General features: G+C 39.3%; 1 protein-coding gene across 1 annotated transcript; it reads right to left on the bottom strand.

The window, feature by feature from the left end:
* Positions 1–602: 602 nt before the first annotated feature.
* On the bottom strand, positions 603–16898 carry BZW1 (basic leucine zipper and W2 domains 1). Its single transcript, XM_045806440.2, has 12 exons — positions 16752–16898; positions 15451–15524; positions 13494–13670; positions 11802–11896; positions 10831–10896; positions 10109–10244; positions 9153–9262; positions 8840–9010; positions 8229–8375; positions 7564–7702; positions 5698–5820; positions 603–5271 (listed from the first exon to the last, which is right to left on the bottom strand). Exons 2-12 carry the CDS (start codon positions 15512–15514, stop codon positions 5240–5242), a joined length of 1260 nt encoding a protein of 419 aa, XP_045662396.1. The 5' UTR covers positions 15515–15524; positions 16752–16898; the 3' UTR covers positions 603–5239.
* Between the last annotated feature and the right edge of the window lie 5330 nt (positions 16899–22228).

Here is a 22228-nt window from a genome sequence, read left to right as displayed (position 1 = left end):
AGCTGTTAAGAGATGCTGGTGGGCTGAATTAGAGTGGTGGCACTGGAGTTGGGAGTTGAAATGGACAGAACTTGGGGCGCCTGGGTGGCTCAGTTGTTAAGCGTCTGCCTTCGGCTCAGGGCGTGATCCTGACGTTATGGGATCGAGCCCCACATCAGGCTCCTCTGCTATGAGCCTGCTTCTTCCTCTCCCACTCCCCCTGCTTGTGTTCCCTCTCTCGTTGGCTCTCCTCTGTCAAATAAATAAAATCTTTAAAAAAAAAAGAAAGAAAAGAAAAGAAATGGACAGAACTTGATCCATTAGATGGGAGGGCTGAAAGTAAGCTGAAACTTCCCAGGGAGGGTAGATGGCACTAGTATTTTATGAAGTGAAACACATATTTTTTGACTGTTTGAATGAGTCTGAAGTGTATCGGAGCCAAACAAAAAGCAAAAGCGGCCTGAAGAAAAAGATCTCTGGAGGCGCAGGCCTTTTGATAGTCTTTAAAACACCGAGGGAGAACTGAAAGGACCAGGACAAGGACTGGAGCCGTAAGCAACTGCAGCGCTTAAAGGTTATTAGCACACACCAACCAACGCAACAACAGTCATTGCTTCTCTATGTTAACAAGGAGTCTCATGAAATTTTATTCAATTTCAAGGGTACAGACAAGCAGCAGATTTCACAGTTAACACAGAAATAATGCAGCAATGTAATTACTGGTTTGGATGGCTGTACTTGACATGGTTCTGAGTGCCAACAACTATCTGGAATATCAGCTATCCAGTTTTCTCCATTCTTCAACTGTTTGCCATGCTGGGGTCCATTACTCCTAACTAGAATGGAAATGAGGTGTATTTACAGAGAAAATATGCTTAAGATGCCAGAGAACATAGAACATCTTTTTGAAGTACTAGAGGCTTCAGTCTATAATGGGTCACTTATTTCCCTAACAGGTTAACCTCTAAGTCAACTGCTTAAGCACAGCCTTCGGCATTTCAGCTTTAAAAAATAGTTTAAACTATTTTGTCCTTAGATATTGTCAAGCAGTTACACTGACTGGAAACTCCTGAAATGGGATAGCTCAATTATATTTAATAACTTTGTCACACCCCAAATTCACTGTATACACTTAATGCATAGTTCCCAAGCCTGCACGAAACAGCCATCAATCAACATTCTAATTATGTCATAGTTTGAACAAGGTATTATTGGTCCCTCCAGATCGTCTATAAAACAAAAGACTCAGCATTTTTTTCACCAGTGTTTCCTCTATGGCGCTACAGTGGGCACCACAAGCAGCCGAGCTTTTCATTTAAATTATTTAAAATTACTAAGTTGACAGTGATTGAGTGCATTTCTAAAGTATCCTCATCCTTTTTTCAATTCATTAAGAGGTGAGACTATACTCCTAGAATAAGAAAAAATTCTTTTAAGTGCATGGAAAATAAAAAGATTGGATTTAATAAGTCAATCAGAGAAAGACAATTATCTCACTCATATGTGGAATTGAAGAAAGAAAGCAGAGGATCATAGGGGAAGAGAGGGGAAAAACAAGACGAAACCAGAGAGGGAGACAAACCATTAAGAGACTCTTAACCAGAGGAAACACACTGAGGGTTGTTGAAATGGGGTAACTGGGTGATGGTCATAAAGGAGGGCATGTGATGTAACCAGCACTGGGTATTATGTAAGACTGATGAATCACTGACCTCTACGTCTGAAACCAATGCATTATGCTAATTGAATTTAAATTAAAAAAAGAGATTAAAAATAAAGGATTGAAACTGATATGGCTGTTCACTGCCAGTTAAACAGGGAGAAAAAGTTGGGAAGGAACAGGGAGTTGGGAAGCCTTTCTAATCCACACCATGTCATGCAATTATGCATGATTCGGTTTAGACACAAAACCACTGCAACTCATTTTTAAACAAAAGCCAATTATAGATTCACTATTTGGAAGTCAAAAGTACTTATATCTTCTGAAGTCCACTTAAAATAAAGCCTACTGAAAAACTTATTAAATATATTTTAAACCTTTAGGCCTCAGTAGGCTGGTGAATAGAAACACCTTCAATCAATACTAATGGACTAATACTTCACATTAAAAAAATCATAGCAAGGCAATTTACCAGAATTCTCATATAAATGCTTAACCTATTTGACATGACACCTGTAAATAGCATCTGAGGAAAATTTTCACAAAGGTAATTCAGTAGTCCAAGTGATAATGCACACTAAAATTTTGGCATCTGTTACACTTAAAGCCAACCAGTATGTCAGTTCCCAATCTCCTGTCAAGTTTCATCAGTAAAATTTCAATACCATTATACACATGTTATGCCTAACAACTGTAATTAAACCATTCACCTAGGATTTTAATTGATTTTTATAGATTAGAAGGACCCCAAATGATTCTATTTATGATGCATTTACAATCAAGTAAGAATCTGTTAAGACCTTCAAAGCCAATGGGGAATGGTATGTCTTTTGTCTATGGTGGGCTGGGGTGTAAAGCCCAACTGTTAAGATTGGCAAAAAAAAAAAAAAAAAAAAAAAAAAAATACTGTCTCAGGATATGGATACACATAAAGATATGTCTGCCAATGCAAATGTCTATTATTAGGTCCCCTCCCCTTTAAAAAAAACAGTCATGCATTTGCAATAGGGGTGATGTCACTGCCAAGTGGGACCAAAAACAAAAATTAAAAAAAATCATTCTCACTCTTTTTCATGTATAAAGCAGATGCATTTCCTCTCACCACCATCACTATGCTATGTCAAAATATCCTGTGACATTTTTGGTATTTGGAATTTTTCTAAGAACAGAATAGTTAGGTACCTCTAGGACAATACTCCCAGAATAATTAAGATTAAGAAACTTATGGTCAGCTCTAAACACACATTTAATTACGGCACCTAAGGAGACATCCTTAGAAACCAACACCAAGTTTGGAAAATCAACTAACACTTATCCAATCATAATTACAATTTTAACATCTAGATTAAGCATTACATATTTGAGGGCATAGATGGGCATTGGCAGCTCAGTTCCAAAATTAACACTTAAAATTCAAAATAAAAATCTGCAGTCTTTAGGAAGCATTCCCTTTCTTTACACTATACTGTCACAGGTGACTTACCCATTTACTATAATACTGTAGTAAATACTACTTTGTCATTATGAAGGAAAAAAAACTATGATCAGACAAAGATCATAACGTAGTTCCGGAAGACTACACACTCTTTCACTATACACAGTATATAATAAAATAGGGTACACTTTGTACAACAGTAACATGCAATGGTTTGACTGTAGAAATAGTAAATGTAGTTTCCGCTACATCAGAATTCTGGGTGGGTGTTTACAGTTTGGGAATCATAAGAATGAGGACAATTATTCAATGCTTACACAGTAGAGACATCTGAATGCATAACATACAGCTACTCCTTAGGCATTAACATGGAATATATAAAAAAAAATTAAAGAAGACTGACCTATAACCTAAGTGTAAGGATGGACTTTATTTTTTAAAAAAAGTCTTTTGAGGACTACAAATTACAAAGTAAAAGCAGATCACTACGTAGAAACCTAGTGAATACATTTTGCCTGTGCATGAAAACTTTATCAAAATTATTCATTTAACAATTTCACCCCATTCACAATGGTATCAGTTATAATGTTCTTCTTAAGGTTATATATTACACGTTATTCCCTCAAGATGAACTTTTAAACACCAAATTCTTGGCTCATAGAATGGCACCTCTGAGAGGGGCAATTACCATTCAGTCTCTGGTGGCATTATTCCAAGTTAGTTTCTTTCATCGAGAAAAAAAAAAAACTGTCAAAATGTTCACTTTTAACATGAAGTCTCTCCATCAAAGTGGTCGTATTTTGTTTTCTAATGACTACATATATATATATATATATAAAATATATATATGGGTAGCAGCAAGAAAAGATAAATGGAAATTAAAAGGCAGCCATTAAAATAAATGGATCAATCATATAGAAGAGATATTTGGCTCATGGCAATTTAAAAAGATGGCAACTCGGGTATGTTAATAGCCAGATGCTTGAGCTGTGAGTATGTTAAGAGAATGAAGCTGACCCAGTATGATCAAGTGGGAATATATTACCATTGCACTTCATTCTTTACAACAAATACTCAAAGCCAAGAGGAAATGAGTTACATTTAGAGTCTCAATTAGAACACGCTGACCACTTAACATTTAACAACTTACTGGGTTTAGTAGAGTCATTTCCTTTACTCACACTATTTTTATTTATTTTTTAAAAAGTAATCTCTACACCCAATGTGGGGCTCGAACTCATGACCCCGAAACCAAGAGTCAAATGCTTTACTGACTGAGCCAGCTAGGCGCCCCTAACTCACATTAGAGTCCTTTCCTTTTAATCGAAGTGCATGACAAATGTAAAATACTTTAAATGACAAGATTTTTCTAACGTACATTTGAAAATGGTTGTAATGAGAAGAATATCCACCTGTTTTGCGTGGAAAGATACAAACTGAATACAAAAGTTTCTGTATGGGAAAAAGCTCAACTTTCTTCTTCCCACCACCTCTGCCACATACAGTTTCCCAAAAACTCACTTTTAAGCTTGCTCTCTATGGCTTTACTAAAGAATGAAAACCAGAGAGCAAACAATTGAGCTCAATGACATCCAGGGTTAAAAATGCAAGAAAATATCAACATGCAAGCAATGGTCCAAATACTCAAGATTCACGTTAATGAATTCAATTACTGTATATGAGATTTTCATTGCTGAGCAGGGCTTTGGGCATACCAAGTTATCACACAAATCATTGCCTTTTGAGACTTTGGATACTTTTACAGTTTAATTTGCAAACAGAATTTTTATAACAAATTATTTTAACCAAATCATATCTTGAAAACTGTTTATATAGAAAACCCAGGGAATAAAGTGAACTGTTCATTGTGGAAGGCCTTAAATTACATTATTACAGTAGAAAATACAGGAGGTAGAAGATAACTGAAAAGACTAATGCAATATTAGATTCAAATCTATAGCTCCTGTAGCTACTTAAAACATGGTTTTAGAAACTAAACCCAACATTTCCAGTAACCATAGAAATAGTTAAAATAAAATTTGCCATGAAAGCCCTTATATCATGCTTGATATAGGGAGGTAGGAAGATGTAAGAACCAGGACACATGAGACATGACATTTTATCTACAACTCCTGTTTGCTTTACTGAGGGTGCAGTTTCAAAATTCAGTCACCTTCTTCAGCTTCAGACTCAGATTCTAGAAAAGGGGAAAAAAATGCAGTCAAGCATTATATAAATATCAGAAAGCAAAAGTTCCCATTTATAATTTTGAAGCTCTTTAATTACAATTAAGTAATTTTATTAATAACCCTGTACTTATGAGGGGGATATTCAAAAGCCTTCATTTGTAAATCTAATATTTATTAAATAGTCTCAAATTTTTCAATTTCCCTCGTAAGTATGTTAGTATATTCGCCAAGTGATCAAAATACTTTAGTATTTAAAGTCAAGTTCTCCCCATGTGCCCTAAAGCAAATGACTATTTGTAGGTCTGTCACAAATGAACAAAAATCTGTACTTCAGGTACAAAATGGTTATCTCAATGAAAAAAGGTAGCACATTCTATGGCCGCATTAAAATTAGTTCTCAGGCTTTACCAAACTGCACCAAGGAAAAGACTTACCTTCTTCAGCATTTTTGAGCCACTCTACAAACTTTTTCATTTGCTCAAGGAAGACACTTTTCCCCTTTGCAACATGTGCATCTTTATACCACTTCAGAATGGGCTCTTCACTCAGGACTTCAGCTATAAAGAGAGCAATCATTATATTCGGGAGTTTTCAGGCAGAGTCAGAAGCCACCTAAAGTGCAAATGCCTGCATGGCAAAAAGAGCCTACTGAAAAGTTAAGTATAAACAATCATTGTATTCAAAACGCTCAACTGGTTTCCTCAATTTTTAAAGGAGTGCCCTCTATTAAGAAATGCTTTATCGGGGGCGCCTGGGTGGCACAGCGGTTAAGCGTCTGCCTTCGGCTCAGGGCGTGATCCCGGTGTTATGGGATCAAACCCCACATCAGGCTCCTCCGCTATGAGCCTGCTTCTTCCTCTCCCACTCCCCCTGCTTGTGTTCCCTCTCTCGATGGCTGTCTCTATCTCTGTTGAATAAATTAATAAAATCTTTAAAAAAAGAAAGAAAGAAAGAAATGCTTTATCAGCTTGTTGCCAATGTATAACCTGCAACTAGGAAAAACACTTACTAAACCAGTGATTCTCTCAACTGAAGGCATTTACACCCCTCTTCGCTGGTACATCTGACAATGTTTAGACAATGTTTAGAGACATTCTTGGTTGTTACACTGGGGAGAGATGCTACTCAACACTCTTATAATGCACAGGATAGTTACCAACTAGAGTTAAAGGCCCAAAATACCAGTAGTACCAAGGTTGGGAAACCTTGTGATAAACAATCAGGGATATCTGATGGATTACATTAATTTTTTTACATGTGAAAATGGTACTGTGGTAAATAAAAGTCCATGTACTTTACAAACCCCATACTGAAAAGTTAATTAAATAAAGGTTTCTAGGATTTGTTTATAAATAATTAGAGTGGGAGGAGGATGTAAATGGGGGTATACTTTCAAGAAACCTAACTATAAGCTCTGTAATACAGAAACCTAACTATAACCAAAGCATGGAATACTTGGGAATTCATGACCCTATTCTTTTTTAAAAACAAAAAATTCTGGGGATGGGGATATAGACCTCTGTTCTAAGTTTAGAATACAGGAACCAACAAAATCATTTATGAAAACTAGGTCACAGAAACAATACATGAGCACACGAACTACACTTACTGGGGTCAAACTGGTCTGATTTATGCAGAATTGAAGAAAACATTATTAGCAACCATAGTAAACTAAATATTACAACAGACGCTCTCCCAACAAAGTCCTTATCTTTATTAACCACTTTAGAAGTTTTGAAACAGGATCACAGAAAAGGGAATAACAACTGAAATAGAAGGTTTTATAATAAGCATTTTGAACTGGTCTTGAAGGACAAGTAAAGGTTTACATTGGGTAATGGGGTAGGGTAAAGTCAATTTGTCATGGGCCAAAGACTAGAGAGATGTGAAAAGTGTGTCTGGGGAAGAGAAACTGGTAGAGAATGGGAGGTGAAGTTTAAGGCCATGTCAAGAAGATTTTAGGTTTTCAACTTAATAAGGTTTAGAGATGTTTTGATATTAATGGACTAAAAAGCACCCAATTCAATTAGAGACAATTTTGTCCTATGATTAAAATATTTTATGGAGCTGATGTTCAGACAACTACTCACTGGAATTGTTAGTAGTCTAGGATTTTGTTGTTGTTAAGATTTTATTTGGTGGTGATGGGGGGGAGACTCCGTGCTGAGTGTAGAGCTCCACAGGGGGCTCAATCCCAGGACCTCCTGAGATCACAACCTGAGCCGAAGTTAGACACTTAACTGACTAAGCCACCGAGGCAACCCCAGGATTTTTATCACCAAATTCAAAATTTAAATTACCTTTATAAAAAAGCACCACTATTTTCTGGAAGGCTTTCATGAAATGAATGTTGTCATAGCAATACTCCTGAATCTTCAGTAACAGAGTCAGCTCAGACTGACCTTGAGTAGTAAAGGCAGCAAGTAGAGGGCTGTATTGCTTTTAAAGGGAAAGGAGAAAAAGTTTTGTCATTTATTACAATGACCCCCCATTTCAAAATTCCTAAAACATAGAACAGATCTTTTAAAATCACTGTGAATTATACTCTATTTAGTGGAAACTAAAACAAGAACCAAATAAAGCAGAAGAATCTACTAAGAACCTAAGTCAAATAAGCAATACTGCACCAGGGATTGCAGACAACTGTCAATACAATGTTAATAATTTAGAGGATAAAAAAGGAGTCCTCTTTTTTTCCAGTATTCCCTCAAAAGCAAACACCAAATTGCAGGCATATGCTATTTTTAAACGTGTATTTGTTTTTAACCTGTGAACCAAAGAAAGGTCAAGTCAGACTTTTAAAAAGATTATCAAGAGTTTATAACCACCAGGAATAGTTACTTGTCTACTCACTGGTGGTTATCCCCAGGAACCACAAGATGTGATACATCCTTTAAGTACAGTAACAGCTCACTTATCCCCACTAAAAAGCAGAATAATGTTTGCAAAGGCAAAATTCTAATACCTTCAAGTGCTTGATGGCTTGCTCTGCTACAAGCTCTTCCTTTTTGTTCCATTCCACGGTGCTCATTACGCTGGACCAGACTATTCCAATGACAACGGGTTCTGGGATGTTGTTTTTTTTCATCTCCTCCTTGACATACAAAATTATCTGCAAAAAGAATCCAAAATTAGTAAAAGAAATCTATCTTGATATGTACACTCTACACAACAAACTCAGACCTTTTACAAAAACATAAAAACAACTCTCCATGCAACTGGCAATGACCACATGTGTACCACATGTGATCAGAGAACTTCTAGAACTAGAAGGGATGGACCTCTAGTGCAACCCATAATTTAATTTACACACAGGCAAACTGGCTAGGAACGGAAGGATATGGAAACAGATGATCCATCCATTGGCTTGCACCTTACAAAATCCCCAAGTGTTATAATTTCTGGGCACTAGTAAAGCACTAAATATGAAAAAGACTGACGAAAAGCCCCAGCAGAACATTCTACAGCTATTAATTAAAACCCACTCTAGTGAAATACTTTAAAGCTTCTCAAGTGAATAAACATTTTCTTTGCCAGAAAGAAATCATTAAGATGGTTTAAACGAAAGTATCTTACATCCTTAAATGGATCACCACGGGACATCTGTTCTTGAAGTTCTTTCTGGAGTTCCTTTCGAGCTCCTATGGTTTGCTGATTCCGAACATATTCTGAAAGTTCTTTCAAGCCTGCCTCAGTAAAATACTTCGTGAAGTGTTCAACGCTTTGTTTATTGGCAGGAAAAAGTTCCTGAAAGGAGAATTTAATCTGGTTAAATGGTCTTTAATCCTACTGAGAAAAACACCTCTTTTCACAGATTAGAAATGAGAAAATTCCCTTATTACACTTTTAAGTGTTGACAAGAATGGGAAGAACGTAACAAATTACAAACCATCAGTCTGTTATCCATGCTGACTTTCCGAAGACTTGCAGCTACTGCATTGATATCTTTTTCATTTATCCATGATTTAAAGAGCTTTACAGCAAAAGCTGCTGAAACCCCTGTAGAACAAAAGAGCTTACTTAACAGAAGTTAGGTGGATTTCAACACTCTATCTCCTCATTTCAACCACACAGAATTACTCACTTTACCTCTAAACTACCTTCTGCCACTAAGCTGCTTACCATTTCACTCCAATTTCTCTCTTCTATCATTTGCTAGTTACGTATTTTTAGTTGTTAAATTGGTTTTGAAACGTGTAAAATGACAGTAATAGTACTGACACTTGACAGGGTTGTTGTGGGAAATAAGGCACATTAAATACCTAGTACTCTAGTTAAAAAAAGTTTCTGGGGCGCTTGGATGGCTCAGTCGGTTAAGCGTCTGCCTTCGGCTCAGGTCATCATCTCAGGGTCCTGGGACAGAGCCCTGCATTGGGCTCCCTGCTCGGTGGGAAGCCTGCTTCTCCCTCTCCCACTCCCTCTGCTTGTGATCTTGCTCTCGCTGTCAAATAAATAAATAAAATCTTTAAAAAAAATAAGTTTTTTAACTGCAGAGAATTATTTAACTATGAAAATGACAATAGGGACCTTATTTTCTTTTTAGCTCAACATTTCCCCCAACTGGAATTAATTTTTCTGGGTTTCCCTGGCATTTCTCATTATGCTATAACCACATTCTGTCTGAACTTTGGATATTTGCTGTATGCCTAAAGAGAGCCAAAGGTATACATGAAATATCTAATTAATTTTATTAAATTTAAGGATAATTAAGAAAACTAAGACTATTACACAAGTCATATCTACATAAACTATATCCTAGCTTTTGTATCAGTTCAGATCTTTCATGCTCTTATTTATCCCCACCTTCAGCCAACCAAAGACAATTCTTTACTAAAGGCTGATTACCTTCTTTAACCAAATTCTCATTATAAAGGCTATTAAGGATGGATGCATTAAGTGTTCCATTAGCCAGAAGAACACCAGTCAACATAGCCAGCTTGTTCCTCTCCGACTCTGAAAAACCCTTTAAGAACAGCAGCAGCTATAAAAGTAAATAATTAAAGGTTAAGAGAGCAATTATATAAAGAAAAGCAGTAAGACAAACTATACTGATTGAAAGTGTGGGCTCTGGGGTCTAACCATCCAAATTTTTATCTCAGTTTTAATACTAGCTGAGTGATCCTGGGCAAGTTACTTAACTCTGTGCCTCAGTTTCCTCATAAGTAAACGTGGATAATAAAACCTGCCTCACAGGGTTTTTTTGAGTATTAAATGAGTTAACAGTTACAGTTAACATTACTAGATTACTAGGTCTGCCTATATATAAAATACCTAAGACTCCAACAGCAAATACGTTAAATTTTTCTCAATATGCTTAGCTCTGATCCTCTACCCCCCGCCCCCCCATCTTGAACAGACCCCATTCTGATCTTTAGCCTTTTGTCACTTGTTTGGACACAAAGCTAAGAAACAGTGTATAACAAATTAAACTAAATGGTGTACCCCCAAACCACATTGCAGGCCTACGTAAATAGCTAATCATTTCAAATCTGTGGCAGAATTAAGATACAACGTCCTCCTCTTTGACCCCCATCTTTTGTTTCCATAAAGCATACTGTTCTTCATACCTTTTTTACTTCATCTTCAAAACCTTTCTCCAGGTATTTGTAGCGCCTGATTAACTTGTTAAAAACCTATGAAGAACAATGAAGGAATTTAATAATTTCGTAACTAAAGATGCCAGATTCCTAAAAGATCTGAGTATCTCATAGTATCTTTAGAACATCAAAGTAAACCTTCCACTGGATATAAGAGTTTACAAGCTGTTTAAGCCAGCTTAGGAAGAGTCTGTCAACTCCCAAACCCTATCCCAAACCCTACAATATACTGATCTGTTAACACTTAAGCCACCCCACAATAGATTTTTATTGCCAAATGTGAAAGTAAGGACTAATTATTGCTCAAATATAAGTCATTTACCCATTTGTAGGATATTAACAGAGTAAGATCACAGAATATAGTTCTTTCCTAATGACACAGACAGCAAATCTCTAGGCTAGATACGCTTGAATTCTTTGCTTACAATAACACAAACCTAACTATGTATGAAACCTTCAAATCAAACATTGATTGGTAAGCTAATCTGCCTATAACCCATTCATCTTTAAGAAGTTATATGCAGGGGCACCTGGGTGGCTCAGTCAGTTAAGTGTCTGACTTTGGCTCAGGTCACGATCTCAGGGTCCTGGGATCGAGCCCCTGCTTGTCCCTCTGCCCATCCCCTGTTCGTACTGTCTCTCAAATAAATAAAATCTTAAAAAAAAAAAAGTTATATGCAGAATAATTCTATGATGGAAATCATGACAAGGATATGATTTTCCTTTTCAGCTTGAGGTTTTTCTTAGAAATGGATTAATTCCAAAGCGACAAGTAGGAAAATAACTAATTCAATCTTTTCTGCTTTGTCTTAACACATTTCATTATATTGCTCCAAAAAAGTATCTCTAAATCTTCAAATTCCTCCAACCTCTTAAAAGCAGACTACTCCTATGTAGATGGATAGCAGCTAACTGAAATAAATACATAAAGTCTCATTTACCTGAGCAAATGCTTGCATGGTCTCTAGGTCTTCTTGTGCTGCGAACACACAGACATCTGTACGCATCATGTCATCTGCCAGTGTACCACCTGGGGCTAAGGTATATTTAACAAAAATTTGCAGTGACCTTCATTTAAATTAATAATTGTTTCCATCTTAGTTTCTGAAAGGATTCCCATAATAAAATAAAATGATAAAAATGCTAGAAGATGAGCTGAAAGCAAAGTCAGTATCTCAGTAGGAACATGGCTAGTTGGTTCAGTATTTGTGAATAAAGTGAAACAATTTAGCAACCCCCTTTAGCAACCCAATTGAACTCACTGCATTAAGCATTCAACAGTATCGAATCTGTCACACAAGTGGAGATGTTCTGAGTTGGTTTTGATAATGTAGAGAAACAACCTTTCAAGTTGCTAGAGAGGCTGGGCCGTAAAAACCTACAAGTTAGAGTTATCTTTTATATACATTTGTACGTATTTATGGATAAAGTGATGTCAGATATATACTTTGAAATATGGGGAGGGGGATGAAGTCAGTGAGGATATAGCCAGATTAAGACTTAACAATTACTGAAGTTGGGTAATAGACAAAAAGTTTGTTTTACTATTTTCTCTAGGGTGTCTTCAAAAATTTCCTTAGTAAAGGTTTTAAAAAGAATTTTAAAAGCAGGCTTATTGATAGTACTATAAATAGAAAATCGGTATTTCTTACTATAAACTGGTAATGCAGTGGAAGAAATACTCACTGGACTAGGCATTAGAACATATGAACGTATGTTCCTTGGTTCTACCACTGAGTAATTATCTGACTGCAGGTAAGTCACTGAAACCTCTCTAAGCCTCCACCCTGCAGGCTTACAGAGTTCTGACTCTGTCAGCCTGGCTATGAGGGTCAAGAAGTTATCACTATGAAAACATTTTGAAATTCTTAAAGAGCTATGGAAATGAAATTGCCATCATCATTTGAAGACACACAGCTAAATGGCACATTCTCTTAAGATACCCTGAGCTGCTGAGGGCAGAGGCAGAAGTGAGGGCAGTGCCATGCAAGAGAAATATAATGTGGGCTACACAATGTAATTTCGCATCGTCTAGTAACTTCATTAAAAATAAAAAGTGTAGTTTATAATATACTCTAACCCAACATATCAAAAATATTGATTTTAACATTTCAGTATTCAAAATATTATTGAGAGGTCTTACATTCTTTTTTCTGTAAGTCTTTAAAATCCAATGTGTATTTGACACTTACTGCACCTCTCAATTTAGATTAGCCACATTCCACGTGATTGATAGCCACATGTGGGTAGTGGCTAATGCACTGAAGAGTGTAGGATTAGACCTCAGGCATAGGGAAATAGTATTTCATAAGACAGAAGAGGTAAGGGTTTCTTCATTAACAGAGTGTACAAACACAAGTTGGAAAAATTATTGATCGGGGATGTAGTAAGGACATAGGTATCAGAAAGTCATCCCCAAATATTATGGTTTTGTAACAGATTTCGACTATAAAGCTAAACAGGGCAAGACAATTTGCTAAGTTACTATGATCTTGGAGGGAAAAAAATGGAAAAATCCTAAGGAGGTAAAAAGCCAAAAACAGAGCCACCCCAATTTGACAGGACTGTCAAATAGTTCATATTCTGGATTCCATACAATTTCTATACATTACTCTCCCACAAAACCCACTTACCCAGCATTCCGCCGGCCACCAGAATGTCAAAGAGTGTTTCTGCATATCGGCGGTAATCGAGTTTTGCTCCAGAAGCATCAAGAAACTTTGCTACTGCTTCCAAATCAGTACCAGTTTCAGTTAAGCCTTGAATAATACAGTCTTGAAACTGAGTAGGGTCAAACCTCTCTTTTTCATCTGGGGGGAAAACCCCACAACATTTAGTTTTAAAAGGCTTACCAAAATGCCACAAAACCATCACCTTATGAAAGTGTAAGTACTGAATAAATTAACCACATGTAGCACAATCTCATTTATTTCAACAGCTGGAAAACACAAACACAAGAAAAGACCTAAACACACACTCTGCAAATCCAAGGCATGACTGCCTAGTCAAAGAACTGTGTGGCTTTTTTCCCCACTATTTTTTCACATAAGTCTCACAAATGATGAGTTAAGTGAGCTAGTGTGTTCCTATGGCCAGGAGACAATTTCTACCCTGAATGCTCTCCTATTGCCTCTGGGTTCTTCTGAAATTTAGGACATCCTCTAAATTTCAGGTAAATTTTGTTCTCGAGTGAAATTTTGTCCAAACACTGGAACTCTTCATTCTTTTAAATGCCCGTAACACTACGTGGTTATTGTTGTTTTAAATCATTCATTTGGTACTTACAGTGCCTTACACACATAACCAGCCTCTACTGAGCTGCTATCACACACTTTACGATGGCTTTGACCTCTCTATCTAGGTTAGATGCTATCTTTTCACACAACACTAGAGTGGACAACTCCTCCCTGTTTGCCCAGGACTTTCCTGTTTTAGCACTGAAAAGCCTATGTCCTGGGAACTGTGTTCAGTCCCAGACAAATTCGGATGATTGTTCATGCTACCCAGAACCCCATCATCAAGAACGAGGAGGGCGTGAGTGATCTCAATCTGGACCTGGGGAAGTGACAGCTCTTTCTGATGCCAATAACAATAAAATTACTTGATAGTACCACATACTCAAGAGGATACAGACTTTCCCCCATCACTGCTAAACTGCTCTGGTTTCCAACTTCTGCTCCACACTTGAGAAAATTTACCAGGTTAAATCTAAAAAAATCTGCAAAGACTAGAATCGAATCCTCTTCAGTCTCCCCACTACAAGAGGACGGTCTATCATCAGGGATTACAAAAGATTCTGTAATACATATCTCAAAGTGTCTGTTACCCAGGGTAGAGAAACACAGTTTATAACCAATAGCTGACCCAGTTCTATTTCCTCAAAATTTCCTGTAAAATAAGGTCAATATCTGTTTTTGAGCAATAACATTGAAAGATTTTTGGGAAAGTATTAAGCCAAATACAAAATATACCTGAGACGACATCTCATTTAACTTTGTATCACTAGTATAGTGCCTTGCTACAGAATTAAATATTCACCTAACCACCCACTAATAGACAGAAGCAGTTAATATAATTCTTTTCTTACTAGGTCCGTGAGAAATATTTAATTTCAAGACATCACAATGTGAACTCTGTTCCATAATTAACTTCCATGCATAAAGTCTGGTTTTTCTTTCACAAACCTTCACAAAGTTTGGGAGGAATTCAAAATCACATTAGGAGCTCTCCTTTCTTAACTTTTTCCCTCAAGCATAAGTCTGCCTGAAAAAAATTTAGCTAGTGAAAATGCACTCCATACTTAAAAAAAAAAAAAAAGAAAGAAAAAAAAAAAGAAAAAAATGTACTTTCTCCTCACAATAAAAAGACCATTCAGTAACCTGCTTAAAGATACATATGTTGATACTAAAAGCTAAAGGCTGAGAAAAACAGTAGAAATAGTATATATCTGAAATGACAGTCAACTAGAAATTCAAGTTCCTTTCTGGTATTTTCTCTTAAAGTTTACTATTAAGCAAGTGTCTGCCAGAGAAACCAAGATATAAAAGTTATTCTCGAAGTCTGAAGAGAGATATTAAAACAAATATTTACCTCTTTTTCTGGTTTTAAAACGCTGGCCTGATAGCGTTGGCTTTTGCTGCTTTTGATTATTCATAAAAGACACCCTAAGGAAAGAAAAATAAGGCCTTAAAAATATCAGTGCCACAACATTCATTTAAAAAACAAAGCATCAAACCTTGGTCTAGTCACATATTAAGTCAAATGTAACACACACTTCAGCCTGGCAATAGACCTGGGGGAAACGAAGAATTACCTCTGCCTGAATTAAATTCAACTTCAAAAGCTGCATTTCTCCCTACAAGAAACACTTTAAAGATGTGTTTTAAATGACTTTACAGCACCATAGTGACTGGTGGCAAATCACCCATCATAAACATTTGTTTGGTTTCCTCCTCGTTCCTCTTTAAATTCCCCTACATACTCCAGTACTTCTAAGCACCACAGAGGCTAAAAGAGAGTACCACCATAGTCAGTAGGTATCCAAAACGTGTACGTCAATTTTCAGACACCGTCAAAAGGCGAATCCTTTCTACAGAGGGGCTTATGAGCGGCACCACCCTACCAGTCGTGCCTGTGACTGCAGCGGCCGCTTGCACCACTCCAACCTGCAAAATGAACTGGGAGCCGGCCTCGCCTCCTTTGCCCCATTCCCCGCAATCCAAGTCTCCTCCCCGAGCACGTGTCTCCCCCCCTCCACACCCTTCCTGTGCTTGCGGGCCCGAACGCGATAACCCGCCCCCAACCAGGACCCCCTTGGCCACCGCGGGGCGCCGTAGGGGCTGCTCCTGGCCCGCAGCCCCTTCCCCACTGACCCCGTCGCCGGCGGTGGCGGCCGCCGCAACGAGCGGACCACAGGCGCCGAGGCGCTTCGCGCCGGGGGCCCCTCCGCCCCGTACATCCGCCCGCCCTCCAGCGAAAGCAGCGGCGGTGGAGGCGGCCGCAGAGGTGGTGGCGGCTCCTCCGCCCCGCCCGCCAGAACCCCCCACGCGTACATCACCCAACAGAGGCCGCAGCGGCTTTGTTACCCAGGCCGGGCAGGGCGGCGGGGGGGGGGGGGGGCCTGCCTCGGCCACTGCCTCGGTCTCTGATGCCGAAGCGCACACCCGAGCCCCACGTTCCGGCCCGGGCCGCAACCCCTCGACCTCCCTGCTGAGGCAGCGGCGGTGGCCCTCGAATCCAGGCCCCGGATCCGGCCTGACTTCATGCGGCGGCCTCCGCCCGGGCCCATTCAAGCCGGGCCGCACCTGACCTGCCACCCGCCCGACTACCCGGCCCGTCCGACGACGAGGGGCCACAATCTTGGCCAGGGACAAGCGGGCGTCGCGCCTCACCGAATTTAAGGCGAAGAGAAAAGAGCCAGAAATTCCCGATGTGGCGGCAACTGCGGCGGTGTCTCCTCTGCGACCGGAACTAACGCGAGGAGGAGGGAAGAGGTGTCACCCCCGCCCCGGCCGGCCTCCTATCGCGAGATTTCTTCCTCTAGCGTCCTCCCCCGCGACCCGCCCCGTCGCGGCCTTGAGCCTCCGCCTTTTCCATTCCGTGGGGTTCGGGGTGGGAAAGTAGGAAAGGAGAGGGAGGAGAGTTTTCAAGGCTTCTTTGTTTCTTTATTGGGTTCCAGGTTTTCCGGAAACTTATCCTAGACCAGCCTTTTTTCCATCTCAGCTTCATCCGGCCTCGTAGCACATGGAGGGGTTAGAAGAGCCAATCCCCCGCCCCACCCCCTCCAGTCCTGAAGAAGTTGGACACGTCCTTCCCGGAGTCCCTCCTCGTAGATGCCCCCCGTCCCCTAGGGCAGGAAGTCGAAGCCCGAGGGCAGGTTGCGCTTGGGCCTTTCTGGGGCGGTGAATGAGTTTAGCCTAGGTGGTCCTCTGGTGTCCTCTGCTCCTGCCAGGGTTGGTAGAACTCGCCCAGGCTAAGTGCGAAGCGGGGTGACTGCTTTGCGGTACTGGCGATGTGGGTCGTGCACTGCCTCTCTTTGGAGAGAGGGCGATCCAGGTGGAGGATCAGAGAAAATTCTGCCCTCCTACTGTGGCCGCTACTTCTTGGAGTGGTCTTTGTCGTTTTTTCCTGAGCGTGGTGCTTGCGGGGTCCTGGAGATCATGAGAATCCCCTGAAGGATTTTTTAAAACACAGATTACTGGATCCCACCAACACAGATTATGTAGGTCTGTTGTGGGACTCAAAAATGTGCATTTCTGACAAGTTCCAGGTGATGCTGATGATACCTGTCTAGGGACTACACTTTGAGAACCACTGAAATAGAGGATGTATCATCAGAGAGCTGGGGGACAGGGTAATGGTGTGAAAAGCACTGTGGACATTATAAAACTGAGTAGCGATGCACAACGTCTCCCAGGATCTAGCCTGGCGTTTTTATTCCGTTTGTATTAGTGGTTTGCTTCTGCATTGTTACCTATCTTACCAAAACCAAGAAGCACCAAAACCCCCCAGAATCAGGGTTTGTTCTACAGTCACCTTCCCTGGACTCTGCTGCTCTCTCTTATCAAACATTTTGGGTAAATTAGTTTGTATTAGTTGACTTTAACTATCTGATCTCTGCCCCCTACCCCTCGCAACTTTTGGAAAATTACTTTCTCAGAGTTCTTTCCCAAAATTATTGCCAAATCCAGTGATCTTTCAGTCTGCACCCTCCTTTCCTCCTCTGAGCATTTAGGGCATTACCCATCTCCTTAAAACTTTGTTTCAATTGTCCTGGTTACCTCCCAGATACTCCTTTCTAATTGCTGCCTTTTTGTGCTCATACCTTTTATCTTCCATCATGCTTTCTTACATGACACTCTCGTACATTCCTAGGGATTTAACTTTTCAAAGAATGTCACATTCTTCTATTGAATCATTAAATAATTGTGAGTCTAGGCTCTATGCCCTTCCAGGCTGAGAGAATAGCAGTGGGCAAGTCCTGAGGTAGGAAAAACCTGGCCTGTTGGAGGAACTGTGACTGGATCTTGGTGGGAGATGGGAGGACTGTGGAGAGCACAGGTGATTTCTTAAGTCTAACCCTTTTCCCCAAGCCCCAAAGCCCCAAAGCCCCACTATCTGGTATCTCCACTAAATGCCAAACTAAACATTCTCAGTGCTATTGATTACACTCCCCCCACCCCAAAGTTTTTCTCACCTCTGAAGTTCTGTTAAAGACACGTTTTACTAATAAAAATGATAGCTACTTTATGTGGCAGGTGTATGTGTCATGTATTCTTCTAAGCACTTCACCTTGTTTAATCCTCAAAACTACCTTATGATCTAGAAACTATTTTTAGCCCCATTTAATAGACTGGAAGACTGAGGCATGGAGGGGTCAAGTAACTTACCCAAGGTCATAGAACTAGTACATGGAAGAGCTTGATTTGAACCCAGGCAGTCTGGCTGTACCACTATAGCCACCAAGATCTTATTTATCCATTCAACAAATAGTTATGGAGCTAAAGACCACTAGATATTCAGAGGTGACAAGTTAGACCTCTGACCTCACAAAGCTTATCTTCCATATTTGTCACATTTCTCAATTCTATCATCTTTTTCCAGTATCATCTTCATTTAGGCCTCTATTTCCCCTAACTGGGACTTTTGCAATAACTTCCTAACTGCTATCCCTTTCTCCACACTTCCAGAGTAATCTTCCCAAATGCAGCCTGAATCATTTCTCTTCACTGTTTAAATGCCTTGGTTTGTATTCCAGATCACCCAGGGATAGTTCTGACCAATGTTTCTCACCTTTACTTCCCATCACATTGGTGGTTCTTAACCTGTTATTGCCCTCCATTGTGGGGCATATAGCAAGCAATTTTTGACTAAAAGCTATGTTAAATTTAGCAAGTGATTTCGTTTTTAAAAAAGATTTATTTATTTTTTGTGGGGAGGGGCAGCTGGAAGCGGGAAAGAGAGAAAATCCTCAAGCAGACTCCCTGCTGAGCGCGGAGTCGGATGTGGTGCCTGATCCCTGGACCCTGAGATCATGACCTGAGTAGAAATCAAGAGTCGAACATTCAACCTACTAAGCCACCCAGGTGCTCCAGCAAGTGATTTTCCTTAAAAATTAAAGCAGATTGAGGATTATCTATTATAAGATCATTCTCACTTATTTCCATTCTGATATATGGCCCTGGAAGGCAGAGAGGGATGGCGCCCCTGGGAATTGTATAGCCAGGCAGCCTATTTTATCTGTGCTTTCAGGTGTGTCCATGGGAGTAGGTGCGGTGGGCTCGAAAGGGAAATGTTTGTAAACTGTATCACAGCAGAAAAGGTTCCAAACCCCTGAACTCTGTGCTTTAGTCAGACTGAGATGTCCCTCTTCTTGAGATGTCCTTCCCTCATTTTTTACTGTCAAAATCCTATTTATCGTTTCAAGCCTTATCTCAAATACTTCCTTTAAGCCATGCCTAGTCCCTGCAGCTGATGTGAACACATTCCTTTTCTGAACTTCTTTGTACTTTCTTTCTGATATGTGATCTACTTTGTATTTGCGACTGTCTTATCTTTTATCCTATACTGATATTCTTTTTTTTTTTAAATTTAAAAAAGGTTTTATTTATTTATTTGACAGAGAAAGAGCACAAGCAGGGTGAGCGGCAGGCAGAGGGAGAGGGAAAGGGAGGCTCCCCGCTGAATAGAGAACCCAACACAGGGCTTGATCCCAGGACTCCACGACCATGCCCCAAGCCAAAGGCAGCCACTTAACCCACTGAGCCATCCACGTGCCACCTATACTGAAATTCTTGATGGCGATGGCAATTTCTTACTCATTTTAGTAAAGCCTCAGTGTATGGCAAGCAACATGGGTTAGAGAGTATGGGATGAGTTTGATAAAGCTAATACTTTCCATGGAGGAGACTTGACCGTGGGGGAGAAAGAAGGGTGACAAGAAAGGTCAAGGGGCTGGTTTCTTAGAGCAATGCTGGAAGATAGCTGTTTAAAGGGTAATCTCGTCCCTGGCTGTTTTCGAGATTTTACATGAGTCACTTAACCTCTCTGTAAAATGTGAGTACAGATGCTTTACGTTGACGGCTAAGACCCTTCTAACGCTCATAACTGGGGTTTCATATCTTTTCGTAGACTTGTTACTGGTATCCTTAAACGGACTAGAGTTCCCAACAATATACTGCATGCCTACCTGATAACTGCTGTACTAGTGTAAGAGTTTAAGGAGCTTAAAGTGTTAATTTTAAGTTTAAGGAGCTTAAGGTTAATGAGCTTGAGAAGAGGGATAAATCAGGCCTTTGAGGAAATGCCTCATAAGACAAGGCCTGAGCCTGCCTTAAATTGTCTTTTTTTGTTAGTGCTGTGCAGGACTTTGTTATTCAGACTTTCTGAGCTCAGTTAAGAATTCTGTAATGGCTAACCTTGTAAACTCCAGCATGTAAATAATAAAGTTTTTGGTAGAATATTAGCAACATTCAAGACAATGTCTTATGATAAAAGTATTTTGGAACTTTTTTCCATCATTGCTAGGCCAGATTGTGTTCCCTGTTTTGTTTGTTTTTTTAATCTATCAATCTACCTATCCATCCATCCATCCATCCATCCATCCATCCATCCATCCATCTATTTATATGTAGGCTCCATACCCAACATGAGGCTTGAATTCATGACCCTGAGATCAAGTTGCATGTTCTACTGACGGAGCCAACCAAGGGTCCCTGGGATTCCCTACTTTAAATGAAGATTTATTTCATGAATGAAAATATTTCAGTAATCCTAGTAGTCTTCATAACATTTGTGTAGGATTGGGATTATTTCTTTTTCAAGTATTTGATAGAATTTATCAGTGAAGCCGTATGGGTTTGGGCTTTCCTTTGTGGGAAGATTTTTAATTAATAATTTAGTTCCTTTACTTGTTAGAGATCTGTTCAGATTTCCTATTTCTTCATGAATCTGCTTTGGTAATTTGTGTCTCTCTAGGAATTTGTTATTTTGTCTAAGTTTTCTAATTTGTTGGCATACAGTTGTTCATAAAATTCTCTTATAATCCTTTTAATATCTGTAAAGTTAGTTGTGATGTCTTTTGTTTCATTCCTCATTTGATAATTTGTGTCTTCTCTTTTCTGAGTCAGTGTCGCTAATGGTTTATCAGTTTGGTTGATGTTTTCAAAGAAACAAAATCATTTGGTTTTATTGATTTTTCTCTATCTTTTGGTTTTGTTTTATATTTCGTTGATTTTCACAGAATGCCACCAACCTCCTGCTCTTACTTGAAGTTTAACAGTTTTTCATGAATAGGCACGTGTCAATTTGTTGTTGGCCTTTGTTTGATTATTCTACGGTCTTGAAATGGTAGTTTTGGACTCTCCTGCCCAGTTTTATCATTAATTTTGGAGAGAGGATTTGCCGACATCTTCATTCTGCCATTACTGCAAGCTCCCCATAGCACTTTTGGATTTAAATTTTTGACCTACTTAGATGAAAGATGCTTGATGCAACTTGTGAATTTGATAGTACTTTTAACTTTGGTGGTGGAAATAGATAAGTGTTTCTTTTTCAAGGGCAAGTAACAATAGGTTTCTCTTCCAAAAACTAGGAAGATGCCAAGGCCCTGTTTCAAAAAGCGCATTGCTTCCCTTAAAAATGATCTGGGAAAAGTATTTATACCACTATGCTTTGGATAGAAGATTGTAGAACACTTTATGAACCTGGCTTAAATACTGTATCATATATACATGTTTCCCTATATATATGCATACTCATATGTACATACAAATGCATGTATGCATATGTACTCATACGTATATATGAATGTATGTATGTATGTGTGTGTGGAAGTATTTTCATAGGCTCCACAAGATTTTTACAATGA

This window comes from Ursus americanus, chromosome 1, assembly GCF_024610735.1.
Source record: "Ursus americanus isolate L20-20 chromosome 1, mUrsAme1.1.p, whole genome shotgun sequence".
In the NCBI taxonomy this organism is placed as follows: domain Eukaryota; kingdom Metazoa; phylum Chordata; class Mammalia; order Carnivora; family Ursidae; genus Ursus; species Ursus americanus.
Note: the sequence above shows the minus strand (reverse complement) of the source record. Positions and strands in the feature narration are given on the sequence as shown.

Coding starts and splice junctions, on each gene's coding strand:
- BZW1 (XM_045806440.2), bottom strand. CDS start 15,514: ATGAATAATCAAAAGCAGCAAAAGCCAACGCTATCAGGCCAGCGTTTT. Junction 11,897..13,493: donor GGTGGCCGGCGGAATGCTGG/GTAAGTGGGTTT, acceptor AATATACCTTAG/CCCCAGGTGGTACACTGGCA. Junction 8,376..8,839: donor GTGGTGATCCATTTAAGGAT/GTAAGATACTTT, acceptor TTCTTTTTGCAG/ATAATTTTGTATGTCAAGGA.